Below are 14,808 nucleotides of genomic sequence, written 5' to 3'. Positions count from 1 at the left end.
TTTTTTTTTTTTTTTGTGGCAGTATCTGTCTTTCTTGCCCAGACTGGAGTGCAGCGGCTGGCTCCATCTTGGCTCACTGTAACTTCTGACTTCCGGGCTCAAGAGATCTTCCCACCTCAGCGCCCCAAGTAGCTGGGGATACAGATGTGCACCATCACACCTAGCTAAGATTTGCATATTTTGGTAGAGACAGGTTTCACTGTGTTGTGCAGGCTGATCTTGAACTTCTGAGCACAGAAGTCTGCCTGCCTCAGCCTCCTGTTGTGTCGGGACTACAGGTGTGTATTATTGCTCCCAGCCGGGAGGCAGGCTTTTAAAGGCATTCAAAGATGGAAATGCTGGTAAGAAAGGAAAAATGGTGGTACATAAGTTATGTAACTAGCAGCACTGTGACTGTTAACCCTTGTACCTTTTTACTGTGAGACTTTGCTCCCTTAGTTTAGGTCTGGCCTAATTTCTCTGATCGTAATACTGTCGAGGAACCTAGAGGATATTTACTTATTTTAGTTGTTACTTGATTTGAGAAATGGAAATTTCCTGTATTTGGTACTATAATTAGTAATTTTTCTTCTGTTCAATTTTAGCTGGATATAGTACTGTTAGAAATTACTTTCTCGCTTAAAGGGTAAATATATTTCCCTTTGTTGTCTGGGAAGTTGTTGCTCTTTAGTATTTTGCATTATGATAACTTTAAAAATGTTTACTGTAATTACTTTTCTAATTTATTTGCAAAACTGTTAGTGCTTTACTAAAATGTGATCAGAAAGAAAAAGCAATTTATATGTTCCTTTCTTATGTGTGGATAACACTGGAGAAAAATTTGGTAATTGTGACATTTAATGGTAAGATGAGTATGTGGTCAACTCTATGTACGTGTTTTTAAGTATTACCCATTTCTTTCTATGAATACTTTTGAGTTATCTGCATAAATAGTGGTAGTCTTGAGTAACAATATATAACAAGTTTAGTGGTTGCTTTGGTTTAAGATGTATTCTTCAGTTAGCATTTAAAAGTACAGTTCTAAGTTTAATTTACTTTTGTATTTTGAAAAACAGATACATATGTACTTATATAAATGTGCAAGAGAGAGATCCCAAAGCTCACAGATTTCTGGGTCTTCTTTATGAATTGGAAGAAAACATAGACAAAGCTGTTGAATGTTACAGGGTAAGTTATAGGATTCAAATATAGCCTTTGCATAGCCAAACACATGATGCCAAGACAAATTTATATGAGTAAGTCAAATATATTTTATGAATATGATAAAACAGGCATTGGTATCACAGTACCATTATGCGACACAGCTTGGAACAGATTTAGAATTGTTTAACACCTGTAAATCGTAAGTCTAACGGTCAGACACGGTGTTCTTTTGTGTTTTTTGCATTCAAATGATACAGATATAATTTTTATTTGATTAATTTCCAGAAAATTCCAGGGCACTTTAACACCTTTGAAGTAACATGTTTTCTCTAGAAGTAGAATTTTTTAATGGTTGGAGTGATAATTTTTTAACCTTTATATATAAGTATATATCCTCCTACATACATACATACAATTTACTAATCTTTAATTTCTTTTCTGATATTAGCGTTCAGTGGAATTAAACCCAACACAAAAAGATCTTGTGTTGAAGATTGCAGAATTGCTTTGTAAAAATGATGTTACTGATGGAAGAGCAAAATACTGGGTTGAAAGAGCAGCTAAACTTTTCCCAGGAAGTCCTGCAATTTATAAACTAAAGGTAAAAAAACAAAACGTAAAGGGAGAAAACTTGAGACATAACCATTTCTAATATTTGGAGTTTAAATTACTTTTCAGTAGCAAACCTTAAGCCTAGGTGTTTGTGTTTCCTTTAAAATTTTTCTTTAAAAAGTGTATTAAAACCTTTCTGAGTAACTGCTGTCTTATTAGGCATTCTTATACTTTATAAGTGACATTTACCCTTCTGGGATAATTAATATTTTAGGGATTTTACAGTTTAGTAGCTGTAAATTAAGTAGAGCTAAGATTTACGTTAAAGAATTTGGTGTACAATTTTTGCTTCATTAAGTGAAAATTACCTACAGGATGACAGTTTAGGGATATTTTAAAGAACAGTTTTCTAATAACTATTGTCTGAAAGTAGAAGGGATTATATTTTGAGATAGTAAGGTTTTCAAGCAAAAGATAAAGGTGGTTTGTCTAGTATATAAGACGTAATTACTAAAAATGATAGGAAGTTCTTGCCAGTGTGTTGACTGGTTCTGATATTCTTTATAGAATAAACGGTTACTTAGTAAACTAACTGTTCTGGAGAAAATCTACACAAATATGTTTGGCAAACATTTAAAATGTATATTGTAATGTTTATTAATGTATATTTTATTGTGTATGTACAATATTAAATTATAAATGTATATTTGCCTTTAGCAGCCTCCTACTCCCATTATATGTTTCTGACAGAAATTTAAAAAATTTTAATTTTGAAATAATTACAGATTTTTTTGCACAAGAAGTTGCAAAGATTGTACAGAAAGATCCTGTCTACTACTTCGTTTTTCCCCAATGCTTATACAGGTTGAGCATTCCAAACCCGAAATCCTAAATGCTCCAAAATCTGAAATTTTTTGAGCACTGACCTGATGCTCAAAGGAACTGCTCATTGGAACATTTTGGATGTCAGATTTTCAAATTTGGGATGCTCTACCTGCTAAGTATCCTGCAAATATTCCAAAGTCTGAAAAAATTCAAAATCTGAAATACTTCTGGTCCCAAGCATTTTGGATAAGGGATACTCAACCTGTTTTACCTGACCAAGCACAATATCAAAATCAGGAATTTTGACATTGGCACAATGTGTGTGTATAGTTTTCTTTCATTTTATCACGTGTAGATTCATACCACCACTGCCGTCAAAATACAGAACTACTCTATTACCACAGAGATATTCCTCATGCTACCCCTTTTGTAGTCACGCTACTTCCTTCTCTTCACTATGCCTAACCTCTGGCAACCATTAATGTGTTCTCCATCTTTATACTTTTGTGATTTCAAAATGTTATGTAAATGTCATCATGAAGCATGTGACTTTTTTTTCTTTTTTCTTTTTTTTTTTGAGATAGAGTCTTGCTCTGTTGCCCAGGTTGGAGTTCAGTGGCGCAATCTTGGCTCACTGCAACCTCCGCCTCCCAGGTTCAAGCTATTCTGCCTCAGCCTCCCTCGTAGCTGGGACTATGGGCACACGTTACCATGCCCCGCTAAGTTTTGTATTTTTAGTAGAAACAGGGTTTCACCATGTTGGCCTGGCTGGTCTCGAACTCCTGGCCTCAAGTGATCTGCCCACCCCAGCCTCCCAAAGTGCTGGGATTACAGGCGTGAGCCACCGTGCCGGGCAAGCATATGACCTTTAGAGGTTGGCTTGTTCACTCAGCATAATACAATTTGTGATTCGTCTAAGTTTTGTATATCCATAGTTGGTTCGTTTACTTCTGAGTAGTATTTCATGGTCCACAATTTAACCAGTCACTGTTTGTTTGTTTTTTTCTTCTTTTTTGAGACAGAGTCTTGCTCTGTCTGTTGCCCATGCTGGAGTGCAGTGGTACTATCTTGGCTCACTGCAACTTCTGCCTCCTGGGTTCTCAGGTGATCCACCCACCTCAGCCTCCCAAAGTGCTGGGATTACAGGTGTGAGCCACGGCGCCCAACCTTAACCATTCACTTTTGAGGGGCATTTTGGTTATTTCTAGGTTTTGGCTATTGTTCAACTGCTATGAACAATCATGTACAGATTTTTGAAGCTGAAAAAGCATTGAAAATGCTTCCAAAGATACATATTACTGACAAGTTAAGTTTTTCTCCCCAGTAGTAAGCTGCTGGATTTTAAATATTAGTCTAAAACGTTAGGTCTAATTGTGCAGATTTCTTTACTATATTCTTTAGGTGTTATGCCTCAAACATAATTCCCATGTTGGGCGTGGCAATCCAGTTAATTTGGTGTCAGTAGTGTTAAAGAACATACATAATGGTAGGGGATTCTTTTCTTGCAGTGTAACAAGTTAGATACTTTGAAGCATTCTTTAAAGACTTTCTTTAATAACTTGAAGACACTGTTACACCTTTCCTGTGTCAAATTTTTTTTTTTTTGGAATTGAAATCCATGAGATTTATAACTCTCATGCAAAGCAAATCCATTTCTCCTAAAATTTAAGGCTTGCTAAGGTAAACAATTTCTGACATTTGTTTAATGAATGAGAGTATTACTGTTGAGAAGGTTTTTTCTCTCGAGTATGAGATAGAACTTTTTAAAAGCACTCAGTGGTTTAAAAAAATTTTTTTAACATAGAGTCAAAGACTAGGGCTTTTGCAGATAGGGAGAGGCCAGGGTATCATCCATCTCATCCAGAAGAGGAGAAATTGATAAAGGAGAGAGGGGAGTGAAATACAGACTATAAATGGGTGGCTTGGTCTTTGATAGCAGAGAGAGTTGGGGGAAGATGAGTTTAAGTAGGTAAAGTAAAATGGAATTTATATGTGGTAGCATCAGGTTTCTCAGTGAGGGTCGAATCTAGGTTGTAAGTTGAAAGTGAGAGTCAAAGGAAGGTATGGGAAACTTGAGGAAATAGGAGGTGTGAAGTGTCAGGGAGTGGAGAAAGTGAACTGTTAGTACTAAAATGGTATTTTGTTCTAGACAGGACCAGTTTGAGGGTTGAGATAATGAAAATGAAATCAGTTAGCCTGGGATTGTGATTTCGCAAATCTAAGCACGCAGAAACCAATTGGGAAGGTTCTTCTGAGGATAAGAGGGAATTAGTTGAAGGGATCTGTAAGCAAACAGCAATTATGGATATAAGGGATTATAGCATTTTTTGCCTGACAGAAGAAAGTGTGTGTATTTATATGTGTTTACAGGTGTTTAAAACTTGATGATGTCATTATCCTGAAGGGAACTTGTCATGTGGTGGAGAAGTATATTTCTGGCAGTAAGGTTATATAGGCTCCCAGTGAGGTGGAAGAGTAAGAAGGGTGGTATGCTGGTTTCAGTGGTATGACCAAAATACAGATTTTGAAAACCTGTGTCAGTGGCAAGTGGATGGTTGAGGTTGGAGTGGAGGACAACGTCACTGGAGATGAGTTGATTAAAGAACTGAGTAGTCAGCCTGGGCAACACAGCAAGACCCCATCTCTACAGAACATTAAAAAAAATTTAGCCAGGCATGGTGTGGTGCATGCCTGTGGTCCTAGCTTCTTGAGAGGCTGATGTGAGAGCATCGCAAATGAGAAGTGAGTGGCCACAAACCCTACTTCCTCTCCTTGTCATCATGGCAGTGGGGGTCATCCTGAGATGACACTCTCTTCATTTAAGGTCAGGAGGTGATGACAGTGCTTTGAGATGATGATGAAGGTAACAGAACAGTGGGAGGAGAGGGGATGCGGGATTGAGTCAGATTTGAGGAGATACAGAGCAGTTTGAAGGTAAGAACTTTGTTGCCGAGGATTCACTGGGGACGTCTAGGCTTCTGGTGGTGACTCAGATGGACAGGGATGTGTGGCAATAGTCCTGGTAGTCTCTTTGAGGAGAGTATGAGCTACTGCAGTAATCACAGATGCTTTTCTTCACACACAGTTCTTCAGGGTTAGTTTCTAGGTTGTAAGCAACTCTCAGAAGGGATGAATAAGGCTTATAGGATGGTGTTTTTGGTGGCATCATCATAAAGCTAGACATAGTGGAATGGTGCTCTTTGGGAGCATGACTTGTTTAAAATTGCACAAGTGTTACTCTAATGATTTTTTTTCCCCTCTAAATAGGAACAGCTTCTAGATTGTGAAGGTGAAGATGGATGGAATAAACTTTTTGACTTGATTCAGTCAGAACTTTATGTAAGACCTGATGACGTCCATGTGAACATCCGGCTAGTGGAGTTGTATCGCTCAAATAAAAGGTTGAAGGATGCTGTGGCCCACTGCCATGAGGCAGAGAGGAACATAGCTTTGCGTTCAAGTTTAGAATGGAATTCATGTGTTGTACAGACCCTTAAGGTAGGTAAAAGCTATTGGGTCTTTACATTTCTATGTAGGCAGTTAGCATATTTCTTTTTGTACTAAAGCAGCATTGCCCCTCAAGACTTACATTTCTTTTATTTATGTAGAACAATTATAAAATGAAGTTTTTTACTAGGATCAGTTAAATTTATAATGGGAAGATTGGGGAGCTAACTGTGATGAATGTATATATTTTTGGTGTTTTCATTTATAAGGTTGATGTAAAAATCAATATAGTTTCACAAACGTGGAGTGGGAAAAGGAATTTGTAGGCATAAAATGGTTAATTTCTTAACATTTGATTAAGTTTTGTAACTTACTGTTCATTCCACAAAATAGGAATATCTGGAGTCTTTAGAGTGTTTGGAGTCTGATAAAAGTGACTGGCGAGCAACCAATACAGACTTACTGCTGGCCTATGCTAATCTCACACTTCTTACGCTTTCCACTAGAGATGTGCAGGAAAGTAGAGAATTACTGGAAAGGTACGTTGACTTTGACGAGAACACTTTAGTGTAAATTCAGTTTTTCTTTTTACAGTAAGTTCATTGCTCTAAACTTCTTTACTGAATTGTTATTTCTATAATGTACCTAGGAGTTATAGTTAATACAGTGAACCACTAGGAGGCAATCTTACTTTTCTTCTTTTATGGAGAAGTTCTAATTGGTTTTATATGACTTTGCTTTTTAGAGAATTCTTACAGTTCAAGCTTGATTAAAATTAGCTTTATGGTTACTCAGTTTTGTCATAGTCAAACTTAAAATGAATGTTCTAACTGCTATTTCATATTTTATTTTTTATAATGATATAATCTTGAGTGAAAAAGTTCATCTGTCATCAGATGGCTAGGTTCATATGTACTTAGCATCACTAGTATTTCAGAAAATACTGTTTTAGCTAAGAAACAAAATGACTCAACTATGTGATTTTTCTTTTTTCTTAAATTTTGATTTTGAGAACCAGTGTCTCCATTTTGAAAATAAATTCCACTGGACAAAAACATCACTTGGATTTATATAAAGATGCTAGTTTAGAGCAGGAGTTGATTAGAACTTGTGGGCCAAATATGGCCCCTGCCTAATTTTGTTAATAAAGTTTCATTGGAATACAGCATGCCTCTGGTTATGTAATTGTCTGTGGCTGCTTACATACTATAGGGTTGGAGTTGAGTGGTTGCAGCAGAGATGTATGCCTGTAAAGCCAGATTAGTATCTCCTCTTTATAGAAAAAGTTTACTGATTGCTAGTTTAGGCTGTCCGTTTGTTTGGAAGTTATTTCCCCATCTGGTATAAAGAAAGAAACTCATTTCATTGAGTGCAGGGAGTAGGTAATTTTCTTGAAAAAGTATATAGTGTCCTAAATTGGTAGGGTAAGACCAGTATCTGAAAGAAATAACTTTAAGATTATTTTAGAAAACATGTAGGATGTTTTAGTTTGTGTTCCTTGTGTACTCAATTTTTTTGGTCACAAGTTCCTTTTACGTTTTTCTTAAGGACATCAAAGATCTTTGTATGTGGGTTATTTTCTTTTCCTCTCGTCCCCTCCCCTTTCCTCCCCCCTCCTCCCATCCCTCCCCTCTCCTGCCTTCCCTTCCCACCTTCCCTCCCTGCTTCCCATCCCTCCCCACTCCCCACCCCTCCGGTCCCTTCTCGTCTCTGTTTTTTAAATGGAGTCTTGCTCTGTTGCCAGGCTGGAGTGCAGTGGTGCGACCTTGGCTCACTGTAACCTCCGCCTCCTGGGTTCAGGTGATTCTTCTGCCTCAGTCTCCCGAGTAGCTGGGACCACAGGTGCGCACCACCACGCCCAGCTAATTTTTGTATTTTTAGTAGAGACAGGGTTCAGGGTGGTCTGAATCTCTTCTTTTTTTTTTTTTTTTTGAGACTGAGTGTCACTCTCGTGAGGCTGGCATGCACTGGCGCAATCTCGGCTCACTGCAGCCTCTGCCTCCTGGGTTCAAGTGATTCTCTTGTCTCAGCCTCCTGAGTAGGTGGGACTACAGGCGCCTGCCACAACACCCGGCAAATTTTTTATATTTTTAGTAGAGATGGAGTTTCACCCTGTCATCCAGGATGGTCTCGATGTCCTGACCTCGTAATCTGCCCTCCTTGGCCTCCCAAAGTACTGGGATTACAGGCGTGAGCCACCGCATCCGGCCCACACCTGGCTAATTTTTGTATTTTTAGTAGAGATGGGGTTTCATCGTGTTGGCCAGGATGGTCTCGATCTTTTTTTTTTTTTTTGAGATGGAGTCTCACTCTGTCGCCCAGGCTGGAGTGCAGTGGAGCCATCTCGGCTCACCACCAGCTCCACCTCTAGGGTTCACGCCGTTCTCCTGCCTCAGCCTCCCGAGTAGCTGGGACTACAGGCACCCGCCACCACACTCGGCTAATTTTTTGTCTTTTTAGTAGAGACGGGGTTTCACTGTGTTAGCCAGGATGGTCTCGATCTCCTGACCTTGTGATTCGCCCGCCTCGGCCTACCAAAGTGCTAGGATTACAGTCGTGAGCCACCGTGACTGGCCAGTCTCAATCTCTTGACCTCCTGATCCGCCCACTTTGGCCTCCCAAAGTACTGGGAAGTCTCAATCTCTTGACCTCGTGATCCGCCTGCGTTGGCCTCCCAAAGTGCTGGGATTACAGGCCTAAGCCACTGCTCCTGGCCGTATGTGGGTTATTTCTATTAGTATTACGTTAGAAATTAAAGAAAATATGTAATTCATTAAAAATGTAATAAGCCCATTGCATGTTAATGATAATAGCTTTTTTTTTTTTGAGACAGTTTTGCTCTTGTTGCCCAGGCTAGAGTGCAATGGTGTGATCTCGGATCACTGAAATCTCTGCTTTCCAGGTTCAAGCGATTCTCCTGCCTCAGCCTCCCAAGTAGCTGGGACTACAGGTGCCCACCACCACGCCCAGCTAATTTTTTGTATTTTTAGTAGAGACGGGGTTTCATCATGTCGGCCAGGCTGGTCTTGAACAACTCCTGACCTCAGGTGATCCACCTGCCTCGGCCTCCCAAAGTGCTGGTATTACATGTGTGAGCCGCTGCGCCAGACCAATAATAGCATTTTTTATGAAAAATAATTATTTTGCAACAACAAAAAAGTAGTCAGAAAAGTGTCATTGTTTTTGCATTTTTGTAAATCTTTTTAATGTCTCACTTAATAGAACATGGCTAGATTCTCATTTGCTTCCTCTTTCAGTCTGTAAAACTATATTACGTGTCATGAAGCCTCTGGAAAACTCAGCTCAGCCGGGTGGGGTGGCTCAGGCCTGTAATCCCAGCACTTTGGGAGGCCGAGGTGGGCAGAAAAACAAAAACAAAATAAAACAAAAAACAACTCAGCTCTACATACATGAGAAAATGAGAATGTAAAATATAAAATTTTTTGGTATTATTGTAAAAGTAATTTTAACCTCATGGATCCCCTGAAGGGGTTTTTAAGAACCCTCAGAGATCTTTAGACCTCGGTTGCTCTGGTTGCTTTATTGTAAGCTACTTTAAAATCATGCTTCACGTTTAAGTATTTGCTTTTACTTTTCTTCCAAAGTGAAGATTTGGAGAAACATTAGGATTTAGAAGAACTAATTTAGAATATAGATTACAAATAATAGGCCAGGCGCAGTGGCTCATACTTGTAATCCCAGCACGTTGGTAAGCTGAGGCGGGGGGGATCATGAGGTCAGGAGTTCCAGAACAGCCTGGCCAACATAGTGAAACCCCATCTCTCCTAAAAACATAAAAAAAGTTTAGTGGGGCATGGTGGCAGGCGCCTGTAGTCCCAGCTACTCAGGAGGCTGAGGCAGGAGAATCACTTGAACCTGGGAGGTGGAGATCGTTGCATTGCATTCCAGCCCGGGTGATAGTGAGAGACTCCGTCTCAAAAAAAAAAAGTTTAACTCTGTAATTTATATAGTAAAAAGAGCAATTACTGTATTATTACTCAAATATGTGTCAGTTATTTACTTATAATTTGGAAATGGTATGTCTAATTTGAGAAATTACAACTGTTAATTAACTAATGAAACTATATGATCAGGAAGAAACTACAAAATAGTCTCCCAACTTTATCCTGGTTTATTTTGAAATGTGCACCTATAATCACTAATCTTATATTTATCCTGTGATTGGAGGGCTGGAAATAACTGGGAATAAGACATCATTTGAGAGGTTAAGCTTGAAGTATAGGAAGTATGCAGCATAAAAATAAGCATTAGATGATTCATAACTTATAACATGGGGAGTAAGAATTATTAGAAGCTGAATGTGGAAGATGAAGCTTGAAATAAAATTTTTATTTTGTTTTGAATTAAATAAACCGTGATTATTCACAGTGCAGTAAGTGGATTATCTGTTTGATATTTTCATATTACAGTTTTGATAGTGCTCTTCAGTCCGTGAAATCTTCTTTGGGTGGAAATGATGAACTGTCAGCTACTTTCTTAGAAATGAAAGGACATTTCTACATGCATGCTGGTTCTCTGCTTTTGAAGATGGGTCAGCATAGTGATGTTCAATGGCGAGCTCTTTCTGAGCTGGCTGCATTGTGCTATCTCATAGCATTTCAGGTAAGTCTTCCACTTGTAGGAGCAACTGACATTTCACTGAGTCTTGATGTGTTTTAAATGAAGGTATGTAATGACAATATGTGAATAAACCTGTGGAATTAAAGTTAAAATGAAATAGTCAATTTGATACAGTGGAAAATAACTAAGTGTACACAATAGTGGTGAGGCTGGTGAAACAGGGATGTTGAATGCACTGCTGTTGAAAGCGTGCATTGCTATGATTTGTTTGTAAACAAATTTGAAGAGTTTGATCTTATTACTCTGCCATTTTTGGGAACATGATAAAGATGTAATCCCACTTTATGGGTAAAGCTTGATCCAAAAAGATGTGTGACTTGGACAAAATCCTAATAAGTACATGTAGGGCAATGGCTTTATAACCTATGAAAGAAGAATATGATTGCATTTAACATGTTAATTGAAAAACATGTATATAACATTTATGACTGTGTTGTGTATGATATGTAACAATATATTAATCTTTGAAAACATAAAGCCTTTTCTTACTATTTATTTATTTTTTTGAGACCAAGTCTCTCTCTCACCAGGCTGGAGTGCAGTGGCCTGATCTCGGCTCACTGCAACCTCCACCTCCTGGGTTCACGCCATTCTCCTGCCTTAGCTTCCCAAGTAGCTGGGACTACAGGCGCGTGCCACCACGCCCAGCTAATGTTTTGCATTTTTAATAGAGATGGGATTTCACCATGTTGGCCAGGATGGTCTCAATCTCTTGACCTCACGATCTTCCTGCCTTGGTCTTCCAAAGTGCAGGGATTACAGGCGTGAGCCACTGCGCCCGGCCTTTTTTTTTCTTTTTTTTTTTTTTTAAATGAGCTTGCATTACTTTTGAAAGGAAAAGAAATAAGCAGTCTTCCCAAAAAAGCATTAAACCAGGCTTAGAAAAATGATTGTTAATTTTAGAGAAGGATTTTTTGTCTAGGGAGGGAAAATAAAGGATTCATTACTTTTAGAGAAGGCCCCTCCTTCTAATATAAAAATTTTTTTTTTTTTTTTTTTTTTTTTTTTTGGGGTGGAATTTGGCTGGAGTGCAATGGTGCGATCCGGCTCACCGCAACCTCTGCCTCCTGGGTTCAAGCGATTGACCTGCCTCAGCCTCCCGAGTAGCTGGGATTACAGGCACGCGCCACCACGCCCAGCTAATTTTGTATTTTTAGTAGAGACACGGTTTCACCATGTTGGCCACGATGGTCTTGATATCCTGACCTCATGATCCGCCTGCCTCAGCCTCCCAGAGTGCTGGGATTTTAGGCGTGAGCCACCACGCCTGGCCCAACATAGATCAATTTTTTTTTTTTTTGAGAGGGAGTCTCGCTCTGTCTCCCAGGCTGGAGTGTAGTGGCGCGAACTCCGCTCACTGCAAGCTCCGTTGCCTCCTGGGTTCACGCCATTCTCATGTCTCATCCTCCCGAGAAGCTGGGACTACAGGCGTCCGCCACCACGCCCGGCTAATTTTTTTGTATTTTTAGTAGAAACAGAGTTTCACCATGTTCACCAGGATGGTCTTGATCTCCTGACCTCGTGATCTGCCCGCCTCAGCTTCCCAAAGTGCTGGGATTACAGGCGTGAGCCACCGCGCCCGGCCAATTTTTTGTATTTTTTAATAGAGATGGGGTTTCACCATGTTAGACAGGATGGTCTCAATCTTCTGAGCTTGTGATCCACCCTACTCGGCCTCTCAAAGTGCTGGGATTACTGGCATGATCAACAGCGCCCGGCCTGTAAATCTTTTAAAAACACTGTTGATAGGCAGTTCACATGTTAATTGCTAATATTGGTTCAGTACTTCTGAGTTAATGGATTTAGTGAGGTTCACTAGGTAATATGAACGTTAAAAGGTTGTTATAGAAATTCTCAAGTAGCTGATGGTTCTTATCTTTATTTTATTTTGTTTTTTTTGAGTCGGAGTCTAGCTGTATTGCCCAGGCTGGAGCACAGTGGTGTGATCTCGGCTCACTGCAAGCTCTGCCTCCCGGGTTCACACCATTTTCCTGTCTCAGCCTCCCAAGTAGCTGGGACTACAGGCGCCTGCCACCATGCCCGGCTAATTTGTTTTGTGTTTTCAGTAGAGACGGGGTTTCACTCTGTTAACCAGGGTGGTCTTGATCTCCTGACCTCATGATCCACCCGCCTGGGCCTCCCAAAGTGGTGGGATTACAGGCGTGAGCCACCGCACCCGACCGGTAGTTCTTATTTTTAATGGAAACTTTTAAAAGTTATCTGTCTTTGTGTCTATTAGAGTCTTGCTATGTCACCCAGGCTGGAGTGCAGTTGTGTAATCGTAGCTCACTGTAACGTTGAATTGGACTTGAGCTTCCCAGAGTGCTTGGGATTATAGGTGTGAGCTACTGTGCACAGCCTCAAATTTTTTGATACGTAGTTTTTGGAGGCAGAGTCTCACTCTTGTTGCTCTGGCTGGAGTGCAGTGGCATATAGCTCCCTGCATCCTCGAACTCCTGGGCTCAAGTGATCCTCTTCTGCCTCAGCCTCAGCTCAGTAGCTGGAACTACAGGTGCCTACCACCATACCTGGCTACATTTTTTAATTTTTTGTAAAGACAGGGTCTTGCTGTGTTTCCTGGGCTGGTGGTTTTTGAATTCCTGGCTTCAAGTGATCCTTCTGCGTTGCCCTCCCAAAGTGCTGGGATTACAGGTATGAGCCACCACACCTGAGTGTGAACTTTTAGTAATAAAAAGTTAGTTTCCCCCTTAATCTATTCACTCAGGTCTCCTTTCCTAGATGACAACTACTATTAGGAGTTTCTTGGGTGTTCAGAAATATTTTTTGCATATACAAATGTGCAATACATTCTTTCTCTACTTTTGAAAAATACTGTGCCTCAGTGTGGGTGTGCTTTACCTATTGCCAGATGCCTTGCTTTTCTAAATGTTTCTTCATTGTTCCATTTTAGCACAGAGATGCCTTCCTAAGTCTTTATTAAGTACGACATATTTCTCTAGAATGAATATATAATAGAAACATCTTAGATGCTTGTATTTTATAATTTTATTTTAAAGCTTAATGATCAAATGATTATAAGCATAAAATGTAGGTTATGTGCTGGCATTTGGGTGTTTAAGAATTGGCTAGCTTTTATGGTATGAGTTTCAGACTCTTAATCAGAGGAATACCATGGTTCTAGTAAGTACGTCTGCATTGCAGCTGGGTATTTAACAAAGTCTCTTGAAACCTTTTAGTTAAAATGAGGAAATAGTCAGGCGCGGTGGCTCACGCCTGTAATCTGAGCACTTTGGGAGGCCGAGGCAGGCGGATCACCTGAGGTCAGGAGTTCGAGACCATCCTGACCAATATGCTGAAACCCCTTCTCTACTAAAAATACGAAAATTAGCCAGTCATGGTGGCAGGTGCCTGTAGTCCCAGCTACTCGAGAGACCGAGATAGGGGAATTGCTTGAAACCAGGAGGCAGAGGTTGCAGTGAGCCGAGATCATGCCACTGCAATGCTCCAGCCTGGCTACAGAGCGAGACTCTGTCTCAAAAAAAAAAAAGTGATTTGAGATGATTTGACTGAGTGGATTCACAGCTAATTAACTGGTCACAAATTCAGCTGTTGAGTGATTTTGTAAAAGAGGCCAGGTTTATGAATTGAGGTCAGTTCGAAAACAAAAAGAATAATGTCAACTTTTTGTTTCTTATTTTGTGTGTTGTTTTCAACATATAGATGACAAACTTTGATATGATGTTTAGAAAACTTGTGAGTAAAAGGATAGGCAATGTGAATGTTTCTAAAATTCAAAATCGGAAGGTATTAAGTTCTTAAAGAATATATTTTTGAAAAATGAGCATGTTTGGAAAGAATTATATATACATGGTTTAAAATTCTAGGGGCTCTTAAGAATATTCCTTTGTGTTCCCTAGTTATTTACTTTTTCCACCCGTAAAGAAACTAACGTTACTGCTTTCTTGTGTGTTCTTCAGGAAATGTTTTATGCATCTCCAAGGAAACACACACACGTCCCCTGTCCTTAAAAAGAGGAGGAAAATGTTTAAACATTGTTTTTACTTTATTTCCATTAACTGTATCTTGGAGATATTTCCATGTCAGTATATATAACGGGCATTCTCATTAGTTTGGATGCTTGCATATTATTCCGTTGTATGGATGTACTGTAGTTTTGGAGTTTTTAAAACCAGGGCCCTAAAAACAGGACATTAGCTTGCTTTTACTTTTTTTTTTTTT

General features: G+C 39.5%; 1 protein-coding gene across 1 annotated transcript in view; it reads left to right on the top strand.

Moving 5' to 3' along the window:
- RANBP2 (RAN binding protein 2) overlaps positions 1 to 14,808 on the top strand; it is an 86,887-nt gene that overhangs the window by 19,061 nt on the left and 53,018 nt on the right. The window contains 5 exon segments of the mRNA XM_011980543.1: positions 1,056 to 1,167; positions 1,592 to 1,744; positions 5,788 to 6,018; positions 6,361 to 6,506; positions 10,398 to 10,660. Coding sequence (XP_011835933.1) covers positions 1,056 to 1,167; positions 1,592 to 1,744; positions 5,788 to 6,018; positions 6,361 to 6,506; positions 10,398 to 10,660 — 905 coding nt within the window.

This window comes from Mandrillus leucophaeus, unplaced genomic scaffold, assembly GCF_000951045.1.
Source record: "Mandrillus leucophaeus isolate KB7577 unplaced genomic scaffold, Mleu.le_1.0 Scaffold214, whole genome shotgun sequence".
NCBI lineage: Eukaryota > Metazoa > Chordata > Mammalia > Primates > Cercopithecidae > Mandrillus > Mandrillus leucophaeus.
Note: the sequence above shows the minus strand (reverse complement) of the source record. Positions and strands in the feature narration are given on the sequence as shown.